General features: G+C 35.7%; 1 protein-coding gene across 1 annotated transcript; it reads left to right on the top strand.

Annotated features, from left to right (window-relative positions):
- The first annotated feature begins 261 nt into the window (after nucleotides 1-261).
- LOC120158490 (AAA-ATPase At2g46620-like) lies at nucleotides 262-1,947 on the top strand. The gene has a single exon (XM_039169310.1). It carries the CDS (start codon nucleotides 393-395, stop codon nucleotides 1,818-1,820), a length of 1,428 nt encoding a protein of 475 aa, XP_039025241.1. The 5' UTR covers nucleotides 262-392; the 3' UTR covers nucleotides 1,821-1,947.
- The last annotated feature ends 22,082 nt before the right edge of the window (nucleotides 1,948-24,029 follow it).

Here is a 24,029-nt window from a genome sequence, read left to right on the forward strand (position 1 = left end):
ATGTTTTATTATAACTTTTGTTCCGTGGCCAAACAAATTATTGTTAGGACCGATCATTTGACCCCAATATATATAATTTAGTACGTATGAATAACCATATTAAAATGTTAATAAATTCTAATATTTTAAAAATACGAAATTAATAGAGTCGTGGACTAAAAGAAAGTTTTGACCCATCAAACATGGTAACAGGTAAATTGCCCAGGACCAAAAACGTTATTTACATAAATTGACCGGTCACGCCCTCGCCCGCTCTTAAATTCCCCCATTTCCTTTTATTTTCCTTCAACTGTCTTTCCCAAAAAAAAACATGTTCATTATTTCCTACAAAATGAAAATTTCCCCTTTAAATCCCCATCTTTTAGGTTTCTAGCCTTAGATTGTTGAAAACAATGACGATTGTTTATAATCAATTGTTTCTAATTTTTTCCTTGTCGCTAACTTATATTTTCCTTTTCCTTTTCCGGGTTGTTTTGATCAAAACCGGGTTGATTTACTTTGTCAAGAAAAAATGGCGTTCCATTGAAGATTGCTTCCATGTCTACCAGTTCTTCAGAGTCCCAGAATTCAATGAAAGCATGCAGAGAAACCAACTTTATCACAAAGTTCTGGTTTATCTGAATTCCCTCGCTTCCATCGAAGATTCCGATTTCACCAACCTCTTCTCCGGGAAAAAACCGAATGAAATCGTCCTCCGTCTCAACCCAAGCCAAATAATCGAGGACGGTTTTTTGGGTGCCAAGATTTTCTGGATTAATGAAGAGAAAAATTTGGTGTTAAAGATTCGGAAAGCCGATAAACGAAGAGTTCTCCGGCCTTATCTCCAACACATCCACACGGTTTCGGATGAAATCAGTGAGAAGAACCGGGAATTGAAGCTTTACGTGAACGTCGTCGACAATCACGATGATCGAAAGGGACGGTGGAGATCCGTCCCTTTCACGCATCCTTCATCGTTTGAAACGCTAGCCATGGAATCGGACCTTAAAAACAAAGTCAAATCCGATCTCTCCACTTTCGTGAAGGCCAAACAGTATTATCATCGGCTGGGTCGGGTATGGAAACGGAGCTACCTCCTTTACGGTCCTTCAGGTACTGGGAAATCAAGCTTTATTGCTGCCATGGCTAATTTCTTGAGTTACGATGTTTACGACATTGATTTGTCCAAAGTTTCTGATGATTCCGAACTTAAATCTCTCTTGTTACAAAGCACAACAAAATCGCTTATCGTTATCGAGGATCTCGACCGGTATTTGACGGAGAAATCGACGGCCGTGAGTTTATCGGGGATTTTAAGTTTAATGGATGGGATTTTAACCTCCAGCTGCGGCGAAGAAAGAGTCATGGTCTTCACGATGAACGGCAAAGACCACGTTGACCCGGCGATTCTTAGACCGGGAAGGATTGATGTTCATTTACATTTTCCATTATGCAATTTCTCTTCTTTTAAAACGCTGGCCAATAGTTATCTAGGGCTCAAGGATCACAAGCTGTTCCCGCATGTAGAGGAGATATTCCAAAACGGGGCGAGTTTAAGCCCGGCTGAGATTAGCGAGTTAATGATCGCCAACCGGAATTCACCGACCCGGGCTCTGAAAACCGTCATCAACGCCTTGCAAACGGACGGTGACGGGAGGGGGGCTTCGAATATCGGACGACGGTCAGTAGAGGTAAACGGGGAACAGAGTGGCGCATTTTATAAAGAAGGTATAAATGTGGTGAAGGAGTTTAAGAAATTGTACGGTTTGTTGAGGGTGAAAAGCTGCAGACAATCTCAGTCGTTCGATCTTATTAGTCGCCAAAACGAGGGGTCACGATGAACACTGGTCACTGTTTATTAGAAGCTTAGCTCTGTAGTTTCATTGAATTTCAGCTAGAATTTTTGTTACTTGAATTGCAGAATTAGTATCTAATTCTGTTAAACAGAAAAAAGAGTATATTTTATCATACCATTTTGTTTTTTTTTTCAAGATTTCCCAAAGGTAGTAGTAAGTGCTAATGAAAGTCATCTTCTTTGGAATTTTGGTACGACGGTGTGTACATATTGTAATTTGGATGAAATAGAATCAAATATTAAAAGAAATTGAATTATGAAATTTTAAAAAAGATATAATCATCTATTTCGGGAGCTGATATATTGTTTTTTCAAGCTTTTTCCCTTCATTTTGGGTAACTGTATCTTATTTTTGTTCGTACATTCAACAATGAGTTATGAGATTGAGCTTAGAGGGCATTGGCGAAAAAAGATAGGGTGGTGTTGGATCAGAAAAGCGAAAACCAGTACAGCCATGTCCAGGTTGACCAGAGGCCGGAGACCACTTCATCACGGTCTATATTTGCTGTGGGGTTCCCCTGTTTTCTCTGTTTTGAAAACCGGATCAGACCGGATCGGTCGGTTTAACCGGTTTAACCGAGAATCGTTACTTAGTCCGGTTCAATCTAAACCAGTTGAACCGCTATTAGTGAACCGGCCAGAACCGTTGAACCGTTCGAACCGGACCGGCTGAAAACCAGGAAAAACCGTGATTTTTGTTTTTTTTAAAAAAAAAATTAAACCAAACAACGTCGTTTGTTAAACGAGCCAAGTCGAACTTAAGTATTGCTGAGCTCGACTCGAACTTGAAAACTTTAAAAGTAAGCTCAACTCAACTCAAACTCACAAGCTAAAAATTATCAAGTTCAACTCAAACTCGAAATATAATATTGAAACTTGAACTCAAAAAAAAATTAGAAGCTCGATTGAAGCCTAAAATTCGAGCTTGATTGAAGTGAAAAAATAGTTATATAATTATAGTTATATAATTTTGTTATGATTTTTAACCCCAAATTTATTTTTTAATTATAGTTATATAATTATATTTATTATTTAATATGTTTTACCTTAAATATTATGTTGTAGTTAATTTGAATCATTTTGTTTCACTTGATTTTATGGTTTTTAACTTATATATGTTATGACTTGCTTTGAATATGACTTGTGATATAAAAAATTATTTTTTATTAAATATTTTTGGTATTTTTATTTAATTTTTTAAATAATTATTACGTCATCCGATTCTTCCGACCGGTCAGACCAATTCTTCCGACCGGTCAGACCAATTCTTCCGACCGGTCAGACTAATTCAACCGATTGAACCAATAAACCGATAACTTGAACAGTTCACTAATCGATCCGGTTCTGAAAACCATGCCTGTTTTAGCTCTATTTGGCTGGCTACCAATTTTCTTCGCTCTTCATTGACCGTGATGTGATTGAACCTCCAATTCTCTTGGCCCGGCTTTGTCTCTACTTGTTGAAGTTTTTACTCACTCGAATCACCCAAAAAAATATTAATAATTTTTAGGGAAAAACATGAGTTTAGTATCTAAATTATTAGTTTTAGTCTAATTTAGTATTTAATGTTTTTAAAATCATATTTAAAGTTTATTTTTTTTCATTTTAGTATCTCGTTCAAAATTAAACATTAAGTTTTGAGAAAAATTAAAAGTTTAGGTACTAAAATAGATAGTTTAAGTACTAAACTTTAAGTATAATTTAAAAAAATAAAAATTTAAATATTAAAACGAATCAAAACTAATAATTTATATATTAAATATATAATTTACCTTAACTTTTATTTAAAATCTTGACAATGTAAATTAGAAAACCCACAACGAATTAATTGTAAATGAAAAATATTTGGTCCATTCAAAATGTCAAACCTTCCTTATTCCAACATGTCGAATCAAACTAGCAAAATATACACCATTTTCTTAGCAATAATTTTGGGTAGAATGAATACCGACACTAATTACATTTAAGGATGGGCATGGGTCGGATTGGGTTCAAAAATATATATCATTCACCTGATTTGAACTTGACCCGACTTTTTAAGATAACATTCAAATCCGATCTGATCCGACCCGAAATAATAAAAAATATTATTTTTAAAAAAATAAAAACAGTGATTTAATTGAAAAATAATAATATATAGAGGGGTATTATTGTAATTATTCATAAATATATAAAGTAAAATTATATTTTTCCGGGTCGGATCGAATCAAATATTTTTTAACCTAAACCCGAATCCGACCCAACCCGAACGTCACTTTAAAAAAATCCAACACAACCCGACGACTCGAACCCGAATTTTAAAAAAAAACCCGCCACTATATGTACCTCGCCGCTGCTGCCTATGCCTTGCATCATTAGTTTGCCTCAATAATGATTATGCCCACGTTCACTACTAATTGCACAATCACAAACTGTATGCTACAGCTCAACTAGGCAGATTACTTTTATATACTACAAAATAATCTCACCGCATTTCATATGTTTTTAATAACGATTAGCATTTTAAAGATATTAAAATATTATAAAAATTAAAGTAAAAGTTATAAAACTCAAAACTATATTAAAATGTTATAATGAATATGATTATTTTTTGTGCTAGTGACAAAAAGACTGTAGGGTTTCTCCTTTTTTCAGTATTTGCGCTAGGGTTTCGTTTGCATGAACAATCTCTCGGGAGCGGTCGAAAAGGCTGATGGAACCACTCCGGCGGATGATATGGAGCCGACAGATGCGTTCATGGTGATAGATGGGGTTGGGGGAGGTGACCAACCTGGTGCAGTTGAGGTTCGCTCGGTTTTTCAGTGCCCATGGAGAATAGCGGTGTTGCTGGTAATTCGATTATGCAACAAGATAATGTGGTTACGACTACCCCTTCTTTGATTTCAACGAGTAAACCTTCTTATGCTGCAATGGCTTTGGAAACTGGAAGAGAAGGTTCGTCAGCAAAAAGCTTCTTTGAAGGTAACTATGTAGCTATTCGAGATGGAGATGTGGTGGTAGATAGGAGCGGAGCGTATCCGATTATTAAATTTTTTAATAGAGTACATGATGCCATCGATGCGAATATGAGGCTTTCGGTCATTGTAAGGTTGTTAGGCAAGTCAATCGTATTTCGTACTCTGCAGAATAAAATATATGCGTTATGAATAGGGTCGGTCCAATGAGTTTTAATGTCCTGAGCGAGATAAAAATTTTATGCCCTATAGAGAGTAAAGCCAACAAACCATGCTTCTGCATAACCAAGAGGAACTTAATGATCACTTTTGAGGAAGGCCTAATCATGACCTGTCGTTTGCCCCTCTTCTCTGCATTGTACATGCTCCCCTCAAATTCAAAATGTTGCTGCTGATTTTTTATAATGAATGTAACAATTAAGAATTTACAGTTACATATACAATAATACAATAAGCAAGTGTTGGACTAGATGTCAAAAATAATACCAGTTATATGATAAAAACACAAATAAACGTGACATTGGTTATTATTTCTCAAATTCAAAGATTTATTTGAGAATTTTAATTTGAATTTTTTCTACCTATTAGATATATAATCATATTGAGATTCAACTAATTTTTGTTCCTAAACACAGTATAACAGTTCAAAAGTCGGGTTGATTTCTAAGCCGCTTTATGCTAGAATAAGGTCAATTCATAACAATATAACTGATTGTTTCCTAAACTTGCCTATAATCTCAAAGCTCTTTCAATTATTTTTCGGATGAGAAAATAAAAAACAAGCAAAATGTAACCTATAAAAATGATAACAAAAATCGAACATTAGAAAATATGAACCATAATATTCAAACAATAGTTCTATCTGGGCGCACGTTAGCAGGTCTGATGGGCTCCCCGATTTGCTTCTCTGGTGCTGATCGTTGCTTCTTGTTCACTGTTTTGGGTATTCTTCACTGCAAATTTGTTTCTTCTCTTATGGAATCGAGGACTTCTGAGCTCGATTGGAGGAAGCTTTTTCGCGGATCGCAGGAACAAGCCCTAGATTTCTTTCCTCCTGTGGTCTTGGAGGGGATTTCTACTGTCAGGCCTCCGCCTACTGTTATTGAGGAAGGGATTGCTGAGTGAAGTCATGCGGTGGTGGGTCAGTTTATTGGAACTGCCCCAAACTTTGGATCCATGCAGAGATTCGTCGAAATTTTATGGGGGAAGCTTTCGTCGGTCAAGGTCAGTTTGGTTGGATCTAACCTCTTTATGTTTTCATTTACGAATGCTGAGATGAGGGATTGGGTCTTGGAGAATGGCCCTTGGCACATTCAAAATAAACCCCTAATTTTGAGAAAATGGGAACTGAATTTGAAGCTATTAGATTTCGATCTTAGACATGTACCAGTTTGGATACAATTGTACAATGTTCCCCTTGAGCTTTTCTCTAGAAGTGGTCTTAGCTACATTGCTAGTGCTGTTGGGTTGCCTCTTTTTATGGATTCTGTCACTGCCTCGAAGGAGAGGCTTGAATATGCAAAAGTTTGTATTGAGGTTGAGGCAGGATCAGTTATCCCTGATGTAGTTAATGTAGCTCTACAGGATGAAACCTTAGTGAAGGTTCGAGTTCATGCCCCCTGGTTGTCTAAATTCTGTTCACAGTGTAAAATCTTTGGGCACCAAGCCAATATGTGTGTGAGGGGGTCAAAGCTCGTATGAAAAATAAGAAGGTTCAGGTGTGGAGGAGGAAAGAGAACTCTAGTGTTCTTGATCTTTCTGATAAAGTTAAATTAGACATTCCTGTCAATGCAACAGTTCTTCCTTCTGCTGGCATTGAAACTCATAAGTTAATCCCTGCTGAGGAAGGACCTATGTCTTTGCCCTCTGTCTTAGAGGTTGGTAGTGCAGAGGTGATGACTGTGCAGGCCTTGCAAGAAAACGACGATGATGCAATACAGTCTCATGTTTCTAATGAGTGTGCCTCTGCTGGAAACTGTGGAAAGATCTTCCAGCAGTCAAAGGCCATTGGTTGTGATGAACTGGTAACTGCTGTAGCAGGTAAGGTTATATCCAAAGATAACTTTGGTTGTGGTGGGGAGTTCCCTTCACTACAGGATTCTTTGCTGCAGAAGAAGAAATCACGGGGGAAGAGGAAAGAAAACACTGGCTCTTCTAGTAAATTAGAGGTACTTGCTGGAGGTGGTGGTGCTGATGGTAATAGGAAGGTTCGAACTGCTTCCTTGGGTGTAGCTATGCTTCTCAATGAGATTAAAGCAAAGAAAAATGATCATATTGAGAGAGTCAAAGGCGTTGGGGTTAGTTGTGTTGTTAAGGGTGATAACCCTCCTATCTCTATCTGATGATTTTCAGTTTTTGGAATGTTAGGGGGCTCAACAGTGGGCTCAAGCAAGGCAAGGTTTTGAGAAGGTTGGAGGTTTTAGGGGTGGATGTAATTTGCTTCATGGAAACCAGAGTTAGGAATTTTAATTTCTCTAAGATTGCTGGAACATTGGCTGCTGATTGGAGTATTGCTGACAATTATGAGTATTCTGAGGGTGGTAGACTCTGGATACTGTGGAAAAAGTGCCTCTCTTTCTCTGTTCTAAAGGGTTGTGACCAAGCTCTCTCAATTGTAGGTGATGTGGATGGGGGGAAGGTTATTATTACTGTCGTTTATGGTAACAATTCTGGTCAGTCTAGAAGAAGATTATGGGAGCATCTAAGACATTTGGATACTGAAATTGGTTTTACCCCTTGGGTGATTGGGGGGTGATTTTAACACTTATGTCAATGCAGAAGAGAGTTCTGATTTTGATGGTCTGGGGTTGTACAATAACTCTGATATGGAGGAATTCAATGATTGCTTGATGGATTTGGAGATCCAGGATCATCCATTTACAGGTCCCCTTTTTACTTGGTCCAATAAACAAGAAAGTAACTTCTTGGCTCAAAATTGGATAGAGTTTTAATTAACTCTCACTGGCTATTAGAGTTTGTTGATTCAGCTGTGGAATTTAAAGCTCAGGGGCCTTCTGACCATTGCTTTGGGATTCTTTGGACTCAAAAGAGTGCTCAAGTTAATAAACCTAAGCCATTCAAGTTCTTTAATTGTTGGACTGCCAATGAAAAATTCTTGAGGATTGTGGAAGATTCATGGCATGAGCAGTGTCAGGGGAATCCTATGTTAGTCTTGTTCAACAAGCTGAAAAGGCTTAAGCCACTACTAAAAGATCTTAACAGAACCTGTTTTTCTGATATCACTGGCAGAGTGCCTGCTTTGAGGACTGAGCTTGAATCTATTCAACTATACAATCTTGCCCATGTGACACATAGAAAGTTGGATGAGGAAAAGAAGCTCCAGTCAGATTTAATTGCTCTTGAAGCTGCTGAATCTGATTTTTACAGACATAGAGCTAAAATCCACTGGCTTCAAGAGGGTGATTTGAACACTAGGTTTTTTCATCAGAGAGTAGAGTTGAATAAGAAGAGGAACACTATCAAAATCATTAAGGATGAAAGAGGGGTGTTCCATGAAACTTTTGAGGATATGGAAACTGAGCTTGACATTTTTTTCAAGAGTCTAATAGGGTCTACTGATCCGAGAGTGAAGGGTTGTTCTGTTGACTGGCTAAAATCTGTTATGAACTACTCTTTACCTGCTGGGGCTGAGGAGCTACTTGTTGGTGAGATTACTGAGGCTGAAATTAAGGATGCATTGTTCAGGCAGGGGAAAAACAAAAGCCCTGGTCCTGATGGCTATACTTCTTGGTTCTTTAAGGTTGCTTGGGGGATAGTTGACAATGATTTTATAGGGGCTGTAAGGTATTTCTTTCAAACATCCTCCTTGTTACCTGCTTTTAATGCCACTTCCATTGTCCTAGTGCCTAAATCCTTAAATGCTTGTATGGACAAGGAATTTAGGCTCATTTCTTGCTGTTCTGTGATTTATAAGACAATTACTAGGATATTGGTTACTAGATTAGCCATGTTCTTCCCTGGTATGATTTCTCTCAACCAATCAGCATTTGTCAAGGGTAGAAAAATTGCAGACAATACCTTACTTGCCCAAGAACTAGTTAGGGGGTACTCTAGGAAGAATCTTTCTCCTAGATGCACAATTAAGATAGACTTACAAAAGGCTTTTGACTCCATTTGCTGGGATTTTTTATGAATGTACTTGAGGTTTTGGGGCTGCCTGAGGTGTTTTGTGGTTGGATTAGAGCTTGTATCACCACTCCTAGATATTCTATTTCCTTGAATGAAAGTCTAGTGGGGTATTTTAAGGGGGCAAGGGGGTTAGACAGGGTGATCCTCTCTCCCCCTTTCTTTTTGTGATAGTGATGAATGTCTTATCTTCATTGCTGAATATGGCTGCCAGGAATGGTGTCTTCAAATTTCACCCTAAATGTAAAAGAATTCCTCTTACATAACTTTGATTTGCTTACGACCTCCTTTTGTTCTGCCATGGGTCATTGGATTCTGTGTTAGGGGTTGTCAGTATTTTGGACATGTTCTATGAGCTCTCGGGCTTAAGATTGAATGCCATGAAGACAGAGTTCTTTGCTTGTGGGATGTCAGTGGATAAAGTTAGGCTGATATAGGAAGCTACTGGCTTTAGGATTGGCCAACTCCCTGTTAGATACCTTAGGGTGCCCGTGGTCACGCGAAAGCTCACTAGCAGGGACTGTTCGGCTTTGCTGGTGAAAATTAGGGACATAATTAGTAAGTGGTCCAGTAGGAGGCTCAGCTATGGGGGTAGGCTTCAGCTTGTGAAGTCTGTTCTGTTCAGCTTATTTGGTTATTGGAGTAGGCAACTTATTCTGCCTAAGGGTGTCATAAGGGATGTTGAGAAACTCTGTATGCGATTCTTTTGGAGAGGCAATGAATCTTCTGCTAGAGGTGCCAGAGTAAGCTGGAACCAGGTATGCTCACCTAAATCCGAGGGTGGGCTGGGCTTAAGGAAGCTTTCTGATTGGTGTAGATCTTGCTGTCTAATGCTTATCAAGAGCATCCTTGCTGGGGAAGGGTCGTTGTGGATTGCTTGGATCAAGATTTATTGCTTTAAGTCAGCTGACTATTGGACTGTTGTTAGTAAGTCACATTTCAGCTGGATTCTGAACAAGTTAATTAAACTAAGGGATGAGGCTAGTAATCTTTTCAATCCTGGGGCTAACTTATCTCAAATCAAGGGCAGATGGATTTGGGATAGCATTCGCAGCAGAAGAGAAAATGTTGCATGGCATAGACTCATCTGGTTTCCTGCTCACGTTCCTAAGTTTTCCCTTGTTGCTTGGATGTCTCTTCTTGATAGATTGTCTACCAAAGACCGACTAATCAGGTTTGGAATTGCGATTGATAATGATGTGTGTGTGTTATGTGGGGCTGGTCGTGAATCTCGTAATCATCTCTTCCTTGAGTGCTTCTTTGCTCGTGAGATATGGAGAACTGTTCTGCATACTTGTGAACTACAACATCAGTTTCTGGGCTGTTGGGACGATGAGATTCGCTGGATGGTTTTGCACTTTAAAGGGAAATCCCTTTTAGTCCACATTCTCAAACTTGCTTGGACCGGTTTTGTTTATTTTACTTGGGAGGAATGTAATCATAGGAGTTTTAGAGGTGTGATATGTTCTGCTGATTAAATTGTAAATAATATACGTGAGGTAGTTAGAGCTAGGCTGTATGGGGGTCACATTAATAGAGTTGATACTGTAAATAGGCGGCTGTGCCTAAATTGGGGACTGTTTTAGTTGTTTGTAAACGTTTCTTGTAGCAGTTATGCTGCTTCTTTTGGATGAATAAACTTTACTTTTTCAAAAAAAATAGTTCTATCTGAATTCAAACAAAATATCAATTTTATGACAAAGATCAACGATGAAGTTGGAAGAAATAGTTGGATCTTAATTTTTGAGGGGCATGAATGTTACCTGGAACCAAAAATGGCAACAAATTAAAGAGTGTTGAAGGAGAATTTGGGGTTTTGGTTTTTAAAGGCTCCCAATAGATTTGGGTTTGCAGTTATAAAAATGACCCCTTTGAGTTTATGCTATGGACCTCGAAAAATCAGCTGTTGGATTGTTGCCCCTCAAACATGTTCCATGGGCTAAAGCCCATCTGGCAAATGTATTGGGCCGACCCTGGTTATGGAAACCATCTCGGAATATCCAATTGATCGACCTTGATAAAGGTTACTTTCTGGTTGTAGATTTAAATAAGTCGTTGCTCTCATGTATTAGCATTGACGGCTTCGTTCAAAAGATTGAGTATGAAGGCCTGTAATCTATATGTTTCAAATGCGAAAAATATGGGCACTCACATGAGCTATGTGGGAACACAACAAGTGCAGGGAATGTAGTCCAAGATGAACAACAGTCAAGAAACCCGGAGGTGGGGGTACCGATGCTTGGATGTCGTGAAGAGCATTACGGGCCATGGATGGTCACCCCTACAAGAAGACGTCAGGTGTAGAAGGGTGCTGGTGATAGAGAGAAACAAGTGGGGATTTAGATAAAGTGAATAAATCGAGGTTTGATGTGCTCCAGACCTTGAGCGTGGAGGAAGTTGATGAAACGATTCAGGTAAATGAGGATAATCTAAGGGGGGCCCAGTTAGTATGCGAAAGCAGCTGCTGCGAAGAGGGAAGGCTCATTTGGTTGTGAGGGAGAATCAAAATGGTTCCGGGGGTAGAAACGATGGTCTAATTGGTGATAATGTCGTGGTGGGTTTCGGGGATGTGGACAAACAACACGGGTTAGCTTTTATTCAATTTAACAAATTGAAGATAGGGAGAAGTGGGTTCCTCTAAGGATGTAAGGATGTCAGATTCGAGGGTGAATGAATCGCCCCTTCTGAAGGTCTATATGCCTGCGATACCAACAAGAAATCATTCAGAGATTTTTATAGTTAAACCTGAGAAGGAAAATAGGCCGCCTAGTCAGGGTTGAACAGCTGTAGGAAAGTCAGGAAGCGGACGTAATGGCCGAGAGGATTTTTCTAAGGGCTTGAAAGTGAAAAAAAACTTCTGTGTATAAACCCCCCAATCGATCTATTTTATCTGAGTGGGTACAATCGGTGACAACGAATCCTGATCAGTAAATTTGTAGGATGACAGAAACATCAGTGTTGGAACCTAATGATTTAGGAACGGGGTGCATGTCTGATGAGATTCATCAACAGGAGGTGAGATTGCATGATGTCTAGGGGTGGAGGCCACAAATGTCCATTCTATTCAAGGTTGATTTTATGTTTAATTGTCTGTTTTAGAATAGTCAAGGAGTGGTTAGCCCCTTTTCGTAGAATTAACCGCTAGCATAATCCATGTTTCGTCACCTTATTGGAGACTAGAGTGAGTGGTGCTAAGGCAGATAGTGTTATCCATTTTTTTGGTTTTCCAAACTCCTTTTGGGTTGAGGCTCGGAGTTTTAGTGGAGGAATTTGGTTACTTTGGACGGAGGATGTGAAAGTCACTATTCTTTTGGTTTCGAATCAGTTCGTTCACACTCTATGGTTCAACTGGAGGGGGTGAATAGGCCTTTGTTTACTACGGCCAGGATAGTCCATGGTTGTTTGGTGGTGACTTTAATGCTATTCTTCGGCCGGAAGAGCGACAGGGAGGAGCTGGTAATCAGTATGAGACTAGTATAGGTTTTGCAGACTTTGTGTTTGACAGTGCGCTCGTTGAAATTTCTTATGAGGGGAGCCTTTTACATGGGTGTGGGGATCGCTCTACCAATGGTTGGATAGATATCCCGACAATGCTAAGTGGGTTGAGCGTCTGGTTGATTCCGTTGTCTTGCACTTAGAGAGGCTTGGTTATAATCATTGACCAATTCTCTTGTGTTCTCAATAGTGTAGAAGGAACAAGGGAAGCTTTCCTTTTCGATTTGTTTTTGTGTGGCCAAATCATGAGGATTTTGCTAATGTGATGCAATCCTCTTGGAGAGTGAACGATGATATTGGTTCAAATTTACAAACTGTAAGGAATAATTTGGAAAGGTGGAATCAATTAACTTTTGGTTCTATTAGGAAACACAAGCGGGAGTTGATTGCTAGATTAAGAGGGATTGATTGGGCTCTTATGGGTAAGCATTCATATTTTCTGATGGATTTAGAGGGGAAATTGAAGGAGGAATTGGAGCAGGTGTTGTATCAGGATGAGAGTTAGTAGATGCAGAAGGCCAGATGTGATTGGTTTCCTCAGGGCGATAGAAATTCTAAATTCTTTCACATGAGTGTTCGGATTCATACGGTGGATATGTTTCAATTGGAAGATGGCTCTTGGTGTTCGGATCGGGATATTCTTCAGAAAGAAGCAACCAAGTTCTAAGGGAAGCTCTTTTCGAGCCAAGGTACCGCTGTTTCTTGTCGTTTTATCATTAATAAGTTTCCAATGGTGGGCTCAAATCTACTTGCATATTTGTTAAGGAGTGTCAATTCTGAGGAAGTTCGGAGAGTTCTATTTGAAATGAGTCCTTCAAAAGCGTCACGTGTTGATGGTTTTCATGCATTTTTCTTCCAGAAAAATTGGGATGTGGTAGGGACATATGTGACTCGGACAGTTGGTGAAGCATTTAATTCCTCCACTATAAGAGATAATCTGAAAAAAAAATGCTTCTGATTCTAATTTAGAAGGTGTTTAATCCGATAAAATTCACCCAATTTCGCCTAATCAACTTGTGCACAGTAATATACAAGATTATTACTAAGGTGATTGTGAATCGGCTTAAACCCCTCATGCCTTTGTTGGTAGCGAAGAATCATACAAGTTTTGTTCCGGGTAGAAGTATAACGGACAATATTATTATTGAACATGTGATACTCCAAATTTTGTCTAGTGACCAAAATGTAAATTTTGAAAGTTAAGTGGCAAAATTATAAACTTTAGAAAAGTTTAGGGATCAAAGTATAATTTTCAAAATTTATGCAATCTGATACCATAAATGAATAGTTCACCCCAAGAATGATGTTTATGTGGGAATAAGATTTTTCGTACGGATTTTGTACTAAAAGCTATAAAACGATAAAGTTCGAGAAAATTTGAATAATCGGATCGAATCATATTTTTGAGATATTTTGAAGGATGGTAAGGCAAGGTCAAGAATGCCATTTCCATATCTTAATTTGGAAGGATTAAATGTCAATCATTGGATTTGAGATAATTTTTCCATGTTGAATATGAACCGTTGGATTTAAGTGACTAGATAGTAATTTTAGGAAAATTAAAAGGGAAAAATTGGAATATGAGAAATTTGTGCAGTGATGATGTAAGGGGTGATGAAAGCATGGTAATTTAGTAATTATCATGAACTTAAAGGGTAAATTAGTAAAGCTATTTTAATTTTAAGGATAAATTGGTAATTTAATATTTAATAAATTTTTAATTCATTATTTAATTAAGGAAAGATGAAGAAGTTTCAAGACATTTTCTTGATCTTCATCCTTCATTGTTGTGAGCTCCCTAAGGTAAGAATAAAATTTTATTTTGATTTTTCAAGCTAATTTATTAAGAATTTAGATGAAAGCATGGAATAGGAAATTATTCTACAAGAAATAGAAAATTATCATACATGAAATTCTCTATTATTTGTTGCCATTAGTTGATGTTTTTCATGCTTAGAACATTGAATTCTTGAATTTGAAGTATCAAGGGGATGTTAGGCTTTGATGAACTAATGCTTGATTATGGTATAGTTGATGTTGGAGAATCATTTCCATGCTTGTATGATGATTGAAACTACTTGGAAACTTAAGTATTAAATTCGACTAATTAGGGTTTTTATGGAGATTGGTTGTTTGAATTGAAATTGATATGGAATTGATTGGAAATGATATTTGGAAGTTGAATTCATGTTTGAATCAAGTTGAAAAATTACCCTAAAGTGACCATTCATATTCGACCATGGTGAATAAATTAGGGGAAAATATGTAAAAATTTCCTTGAGGCTAGACATGACGAATGGATTAGGAAAGATGGGATTGAGTTGCAATTATGAAAAGGTGAATTTATTGAATTGAATATAATTTTAAAATGTTGGAATGTTTGGGATTAATTTGAATAAAGTAAAAATGATGAAGGATCAAGATGCAAGTTGTAAGAACTGATGAAGAAATTAAGAATGCAAAATAATGAAAACAATTTAGATTTTTGAATCTAGCAGTAAGTTTGAAAAATCACCATAAATTATATGAAAATGATAAGCAGATGATTTTTATACCGTTGTGTTTGTATGTCAATATAGTTTTGTTTAAAATAAACGGGGATTGCTTTTGAATTGTATAATGAAAGATACAAATTTTTTATTGATGATAGGTCAGAAATTAGGAGATCATATTATGTTCAAAACAGATTCTAGAAATTGGATTAGAAAATTCACTATAAATTGTACAAGTTGAATTAGAATGAGTACTTTATATGTTTAGATTTGTATTCGAGTCTAGTTTCCAATGGAAGAAACATAAATAAATTCCAGTGAATATATCAAAACAGAATAATGATTCTTTAAAGGTAGTGCAAGTTGTCAGAATATGGAAATTTTAGAATTGAAGTGGAAATGGATTAGAAGCTGAAGATTAATGTTTAAATGTTTGATTAGAATGTTTGAGTATATTTTTGGATGCTTGGAATTTAAGTTAAATGGAAAGGGACCATTTTGAATAAATTAGAAATGTTGAGAAGAATTCTAAAAGAATTCATTTTAATGGTTAGATGGTGGAATTTGAAGGAATTAATTGAGTTATGAGTTAACATGAATGTTAAGAGGATTGAAGTTATATTTTAAGTGTTGTGGTTAGCATCGACATGTTGAAATGGATTTAATATCGAATAAGTATTGATAGAAATTTTTATTAATTTTACTACTAGATTGCACCTATGTTAGTGAGATACTAATATATGCTTTGAAATGTATGTGATCTATAAATGATGAACATGAAGATCGAGATCAAAGAAAGCTTAAAGGTAAAGAAAAAGTTCAAGAATGAAGCTAGGAACACTAAGTAAGGTTACTAGTGAAGCATTACCAGGTGAGTGCATTCCTACCTTATCTATATATATGATATGAGGAAGACTTGCAATGAGTCAACCTCAAATGTTTTGAAAGAAAAAGGTCTTGAGTCGTATTATGATATATTGTCATAATACTTTGTTAAATGATTTTTGAATAATTTGGCTTATGGCGAGCCAATCTTGAAAGTTTGATAATGAAAATGTTTTGGTTTATGTTATGATATTTTCTTAGTATTTTATTAAAAAGATTTGAATGATTTCGGGTATGAATTGCTCAATATATTTTTATATGTATTTTGATATATTCGTGTTTATGAAACTTTGACATGTGAATGGTATATGGATTTGAATATAAGGCACATTGTATGTGCATTGAGAGTTAGTGGTACAATTGGCATGCCAAGAGTTTGAGTGATTATTGATCGATCTTACTGGTACATTCGTGTACATTCTGCGCAGTACTTTATGTGCAATTCTATGTGGCACTATATGTGCAATTCTACGTGACACTATTTGTGCATTCAGGAAATTCATGATGTTGACCATTATGATATTCCTGATATATACAGTGATGATGTGTTCTACAGTGCCTATATATTCTACGTGGCACTTTAAGTTCATATTATCTACACAACAATTTTGACTGCATATTTGCGCACACTCACATATGACTCACGTATCATGCATTCTCATCCATCATACATTGGGTTGTGTATTGAAATGAAAATGAAACGTATAGGTTTGATAGATTTTATTGAAAGCAAAGTTTTCATAGAGAACTTTGATTTGACTTTGAATGCCTTATATGTTAACTGTTGACTTACAGGTGAATTTGATATGAAAATGACTTTGATCAGTCAGATTGATTTTATTAAACGTTTTTATATATAATGTTTTCTTATTATGTACATGTTCTATATTTTATTAAACATATGTCTTACTATTAACATTATAATGCCTCACTAAGTGTATACTTAGTGTGTGATGATTTTCACGCGTAGGTAAGAATAAGCATACGGAATAAGGAGCTAGGCCCAACATTAACTTTTGAAGATCAAGTTTGCTCCAGAATCAATATGATATCTTTTTGAATGATGATTATACTAGTTGACATGTATATTAAATAGTCGTGATACTTAAAAAATAGTTACGTTTGAATTTGGTTTCGATGGATAGTATTTATTATTACTATTTCTAAATAAAGATTGGCTAATTAATATTTTAGTTAAATGATTTTTAATGTTATTGAAATGAAATATTTTAAGATCCTTGATAATAATTTAAATATTTTAGAAAGAAACAAAATTTTTCTAGTTTTTGAAAAATGATTGATTTGTAAATTCTATGTGACATCGTAGACTCGTATGCGGTAACGTATACGGGAAATGGATGTTACAGCATAGGAAGTGATACATTCCATGCGATACAAAGCGAGGAAGGTGGGTTAGATGGCAATAAAAATAGACCTTGAGAAAGCGTATGATCGGCTTGAATGATCATTTATTGAAGATACGTTGGAGGTGTTTGGGTGTCCAGATTCGATCTGAAGACTTATAATGAGCTATGTTTCAACTGTCTCAACCCAAGTGTTATGGAATGGAGAGCTTTCATAAGGTGTTAAACCATTAAGGGGGTGTTTGGTTCAAGGATCGTGGGATTCCCATGGGATGGGAATCCCACATTCCCATGTTTGGTTGGCCGAAAATCTCATTCCCGGTAATGTTTTATTACCAATAGTAGATTTTTTGTGGTATATTACCGGGAATGTCATTACCTCCCTTCCCTTAGGTATTGTAACATTATTGGCGTTTTGGACTAAAATGCCCTTAAATTTTTAATTTTTTTTTTCAAAAATATCATTCTTCTGTCATTGAATAATAAAAATTCTACGAGATTAAATTACAAATTTATCCTTAAATTATTTTAGATTTAAAAAAAATCTATAATTAAAATTTTATATGAAGTTCAGGAGTTAAAAAAAATTTATCCTTTCATTAAACCTTTTTTATATTTTTAATTTTGTAAAAAAAATTATATAAATATTATGAATTTAATTTTTTAAAGAAAATATATAAATATTTTACAATTTGTAATATTATATAAATATATAATAATAACAATTTATTCAAATATACATTCCAATAATCTTTTATTCATTTAACCAAACACGATAATCTTACATTCCTGCTAAACCAACCAAACACAAAACACAACATTCCCAGTAATCCTATTCTCTAATAATTTTTTATTCCTATCCGTGTGAACTAAACGTATAGGATCTGCTTTCGCCTTATATTTTTGTACTCTGTATGGAACGTCTGACACACGCTATTTGAAAAGAAATTAATGACGAGATATGGAAACCTATTAAATTGAGTTGACGGGGCCCTAAGATCTCACATTTGTTCTTTGCTGATGATTTAGTATTATTTGCGGAGGCCTCGATGGATCAATTAGCGACAATTAAACGAGTTTTGGAACAGTTCCGTGTTTACTCGGGGTATAATGTTAGTATTTCCAAAGCTACTATTTTTTCTCTAACAATGTTCCGATTGCTATGCGAGAAGCTCTTAGTCGAGGGTTTCAATTCACAGTTGTGGATGACCTTGGGCGCTACTTGGGTGTCCCGTTACTTCAGAATCGGGTGACATATGGCACGTATAGATGCAAAAAGTGAGGGATAGACTTGCAGGTTGGAGAGCGAAGACTTTATCATTTGCTGGTCGGGTGGTAATGGCAAAATCAGTCCTTTCTGCTCTTCCGTCGTATGCGATGCAAACTTGTGTTCTGCCTAAAAAATATGTGATGAGATTGAACAATTGATCCGTAACTTTGTATGGAGTCATTCAGACAGAAACCACGAATCTCATCTTGTTAATTGGGAGACCATTTGTAAGCCTTTAGATCATGGTTGCCTTGGTTTAAAGAGGGTCCATGATCAAAATATTGTTTTTTTAATGAAGTTGGGTTATTACATAGTTGCAGAACCAGAGAATAAGTGGGTGAAGGTCGTGAGGGATAAATATGGTGTTACTGATGTTCCAAAATCACTTGAAAAGTAACATTGTTCTCGGCTTTGGGTTGGTATATATCTCAACGTGTTAGGACCGTGTGAAAAACAACATTGTGTGGCTACTGGGAAATGGTTGAAGAACAAACTTCTGGTAGGATATCGGGCTCGACAATTTTGGTCTGTTAGATACGGTTAGAGTAACGTCTGGACAGGAGAGTCTGGAGATGGTGAAGGTTGCTCATATGGTCACGCCGTGGGGGGAATGAAATTGGAGAGAGCTGCAAGCGATGTCGCCAGGGGTGGTGTTGTCACATATCAATGCTCTGAAACCACCGCTTCCCCATGGGGGTGAGGATCGCCCGGGGTGGCTTTAGGAAAACAATATAAAGTGTTATGTCTCGAGTGCTTATAAACATAAAGTTCAAATCCAGCGGTCCCATTCAGACGAGAGGAAGGTATGGAAGACGATTTGGAGTTCGAAGGGGCTACTGAGAGTACGCCATCTGCTTTGGTTAATATGTAAAGGTCGAGTGATGACTAATGTGGAACGGGTAAGAAGACATATGATGAATGACCCTAGTTGTGGCTGTTGCGGAGCGGTAAATGAAACTATTTCACATGTGTTTTGCGAGTGTGTGGAAGCAAAAATTGTGTGGGATAGTATCATTCAAACGGATAAGAGGCAAGAATTTTTTTTCAAATGGACATAGTTTATTGGATTGTTTCAAACATTAATCGACCGATGTGCCAACCGAATGTTTCGGATGATTGGGAGGTGTTGTTTGGATCGATTGTTTGGTGCCTGTGGATTCGGAGAAACCAACTAGTTTTTTCACCTGAGATGAGTGGATCGGAGAGTATCCTCCAGTAGGTTCGGTGTTTGGCGATGGAGGAGAACGAAGCTCGAAAGTTTCCTGTTAATAGCAACCCGCTCAGTGGTCCTCTGCAACGTGATATTAAATGGAAACCGCCCAACCTAGGGTGGTGCAAGGTGAACACGGATGGGGCAAGGAACTTGCGGACTGGTAATGCGGTGTGTGGTGGCCTTATTCGAAATGCAGAGGGAGAATGGATCGTAGGTTTTGCGAGGAACATTGGGATGTGCTCCGTGCTCGAGGCCGAATTGTGGGGTGTGTTGGATGGGCTGTCTTTGGCGTGGGATTATGGCCTAAGGGAGGTTATCGTTGAACTGGACAGTAGCGATGCTTGCAGGGGCGGACCCAGGACAAAAATTCAGGGGTTGCATAAAAAAATTCTTATAAATTTTTTTAGGGTTTGCACAATATTAAAAGTGACACTTGTATTAATTAAAAAAAATTAGAAAAAATTAACACTAAGTAGACAATTTTATTGTATAAATTTTTTTTTCTATAAGAATTTAATTGAAATATAGGGATTCTACCTAAAAATCACAAAATATATATATAAAAATACTAAAATAATATCATTTGATTAATGTTTCTCACAATTTGAGGGGGTGCCCGAGCTACCCCTGGCAACCCCCTGAGTCCGCCCCCGGATGCTTGGCGTCAGCTTCAGAGTGGTACAACCATGGAGAGAGTTTCATCATTGGTTCTATATCTGCTGGAGTATGTAACGCGCAGCCGGAGGGTGAATTTTGTCCACGTCGTCCGAGAAGGTAATAAAGCGACGAATTGTATGGCGAAGCTTGTTTGGGAGTGGCCGCATTGTTTGAAGGTGTTCAGCTCTCCGCTGGTGGAGGTTCTACCTATTGTTTAGGAAGAAAACCAGTGTGAGGAGTAGTTGACTGTTTCACTCTTTTCATTAAAAAAAAGTTATAATGAATATAAAAAATAAAATTTATAAATTATAAAAAATTTGAACACTTTCATTAGAAACTCTTCGATCGTCTCTCGTAGTATGTCTAGTACTATTACTTGAACATATTTTCAATTAAAATAATTTTGTACTAGAGTAACGATAAAATTCAAATTATGATTTCAATATATTTTAAGTGACATTTTATGATTATTTTTTATAAAAATTTTAATTTACTATTTAAAGTTTAACTATGCCTTCAAACTTTTAATTAAAATCTATTATGATCTCAAAATCAATCAAAACATAATTAAATTCTTATGACATGCTATCATTTACGCGTAGGTTATCACATCGACACGGTGATCAATACATTAAAACTATCATTCTCGATTAAAATCAAAATTAATATAACTAATGAGTTTGAAAATAAAATTGATTTAACTAAAAAATAGAAATAAAATTATTAATTTAAATTTATTATATAATTAAGTTTATCTTAAAGATGTCTTCAAAATTTATACTTGTTTGGTTGGTTGCTACAACGTGGACATACCTAAACATAATCTATATGATATTAGCATTTGCATGTGATCAAATAGCAGAATAATAAAGTATTAAAAACAAATTTGAGTAGTTTCAATTATTAAAAGTTAGGGGGGGGGGGGATGAAGTGGGCATCTGTCCTCGTTAGTGCACTGAATAAAGTAATGATGACAACTATTTGGTTTACGAACCTTTCGCCAATTGGATTTGGTAGGATCGGGCAAAAAGCTATAACCGGTCTTTACTCATATAGAGCTGAAGAGGAAGCACATCATATACAAATACTAAGGATATTTATAACACTCCTTCCTTGAAAATCATAAAAATTCGTTAACTTTTTTTCAAAGTGATATTTATAATCAGGGCCCCAAATTTTTTATATTTTTAATTAAGACTCTTAATTTTTTATATTTATAATTAGGGCCCCTAAGTTTTATAATTTCATAAAATTTTTAGTTTTTGACCCTCTTTTTTCATTTATGTTATTAATTCATTACATTTTGAATTAAATTTAATTAATTTTTTATATTTATAATTAGGGACCCTAATTTTTATAATTTCATAAATTGTTTAGCTTTTGGCTCTCTTTTTCCGTTTCTCTTATTTATACATTCAATTTTGAATTAAATTTAATCTTATTTTCCTCTTTTTTTAGTTTTACTCTTCAATCTATGAAATATGCTTTAATTTTTAGTCTTCTTTATTCTCAATCTAATAATAAAATAATATACAATTCTTTTTATTTATTTATTATTCAAAATCAAGATATGTATAATACATGCATTCAATTTTTTTATATGTATTCTCTTTTAGTTGTAGTTAAGGTGTTTTCTTAATAAAATAATAAAAATAATATATTTTCATGAAATTAATCATTTTTCTATGATTTATTTATATAATATTGAATTAATTATTCAAAGTAATGAAATATACTTTCATTTTATAAAGATATATTTTTTAGTTTTCGTTCAGGGCCCCAAAAATATCTGAGACAGCTCTGCGACAAGTCGACCCGCCGACTTGTAAAATTATCGGGTATTTTAGAGGTAAATACCTTATTTTGTCGAGTTTGGTTTTTGACAGATTTTCGGGTCGTGTCCAAGTCACAAAATTACTCTTAACCGGGTAACCATTGATCTGTCGACAAAATTCCCCTTTTTATTTTATTACTATTTTTATTTTAAATATAATTGTTTCATTTCTAATTTCTAATTTCAAAATTATTTTACCCTAACATTCTAAATCTTTATATTTAAAATTATTGCACTTTAACATTTAAGATTAAATTATTTCTTTTAATCTTAAATTTTTAAATTTAATTGTGATTTTATAATTTTATTTTTATATATATTTTTAAATTTAATTTTTAGATTATATAATTTGAATTTATAAATTTTATATTTATGTTGTGTATTTAAAATTTTTAAGTTTTAAATTTTATGTTTTTCCTACATGGATTTTTCAAAAAAAATATAAATTAAAAAATAAAATAAAATAAAAATTAACTGGGTACAGTGACCCAAAAATGTGAGTACTTGAGTTTTTTGTGTATTCGACTTATCGGTACCCACATCTTACAGGCTGAGTCATGAGCCGAACTTTTGTGACCCGAAAATCCCTGATACCCAATATTTCGGGTACCAAGAAATGTGGGTACCCGGATTTGAACATCCCTAATAGACAACTAATCATAACACACACAAAATTTAATGTAAAGAAAGAAGAATTTGAACTTATAAAATTTTAAGGTGGACTTAAACTTATAAAATTCTAAAGAATGTAAACATTTTTTTAATAAAAATATAAAAAAAAAATTAAAACACATGATAATTTTAAATTTCTGCCCATCTGATTCATCCGTGCATGAGAATTGGGATTTGTTATTCAGTATCATCCTTTGGTGTTTGTGGACACGTGGAAATAAATTCATCTTTGAGCTGGATACTGTTTATTTGGAAAGTGTTCTAGTTGCAGGTAAAAGAATGTTGGCGGAAACCTTAAGAGCAAATATGTTGAGGGTCTCAAGGGCACCAGGGAATAACCGGCCTGCAAATAGGAATGTGAAGTGGATGCCACCACCGATTGGGTACTATAAAATCAACACGGATGATGGTTACAGGTCGGATAGTAGTCGAACCACCTGTGCGGGTCTGATTCAGGATCACTAAGGGGGATGGGTGTCGAGTTTTTCCAAGAATATTGGTTGCTGCTCTGTTTTAGAATCGGAGCTCTGGGGCATATATGAAGATTTGAACATGGCTTGGGAGCTCGATAAAAGGAAGATGGTTGTGGAAGTGGACAACAAGGAGGTGCTTGCGGTGGTAAACGGCGATCAGTGTTTACTTGGTGTTTCTTCGCTTGTCCCTCGTATTTTCGAGATGCTTCAGTTTGGTCCCTCGTGAGGCTAATTATGCAGCTGATCATCTTGCTAAATTAGCATGGAGTATCCCTATTGGTATTAATAGATTTTCAGTTCCTCCGAGTATCGTAGCTATGTCTGCCACGAGTATGGAAGCTGTGGGCCTATGCATGGTGTAAGCGAAATAGGGTTGCTGAGTTTTTTTTTTTTTGCGCCTTTTTATTCAAAAAAAAAATTGAAAGTAATAATTAAAAATAAGAAAGGAGAGAAGTTTGGGCATCTTATAATTGATATTCTAGCTTCCTAGCTGTGTCCATATTAAAATAATACATTAAATTTTAAGGTAAATTAAATGGCACGACTACAGTCATTCATAATTTATGTAATGATAGATGGAAACTTCTTTTATCATTTTTCATGTAAATCTAAAATTTCAGTGATAAACATAACATATATATTAATAAATAATGTAAACTTTATTGTGAACAACCATTAAAGCACAAAAGAAATTGTAACAAAAAAGAAAAGCACAGGAAATTATGATGTAAAACAAGGGT

Source organism: Hibiscus syriacus, unplaced genomic scaffold, assembly GCF_006381635.1.
Source record: "Hibiscus syriacus cultivar Baekdansim isolate YM2019G1 unplaced genomic scaffold, ASM638163v2 tig00111317_pilon, whole genome shotgun sequence".
Taxonomy (NCBI): Eukaryota; Viridiplantae; Streptophyta; class Magnoliopsida; order Malvales; family Malvaceae; genus Hibiscus; species Hibiscus syriacus.

What these genes read in the sequence shown, in the direction of transcription:
- LOC120158490 (XM_039169310.1), top strand. Translation starts at nt 393, where the DNA reads ATGACGATTGTTTATAATCAATTGTTTCTAATTTTTTCCTTGTCGCTA.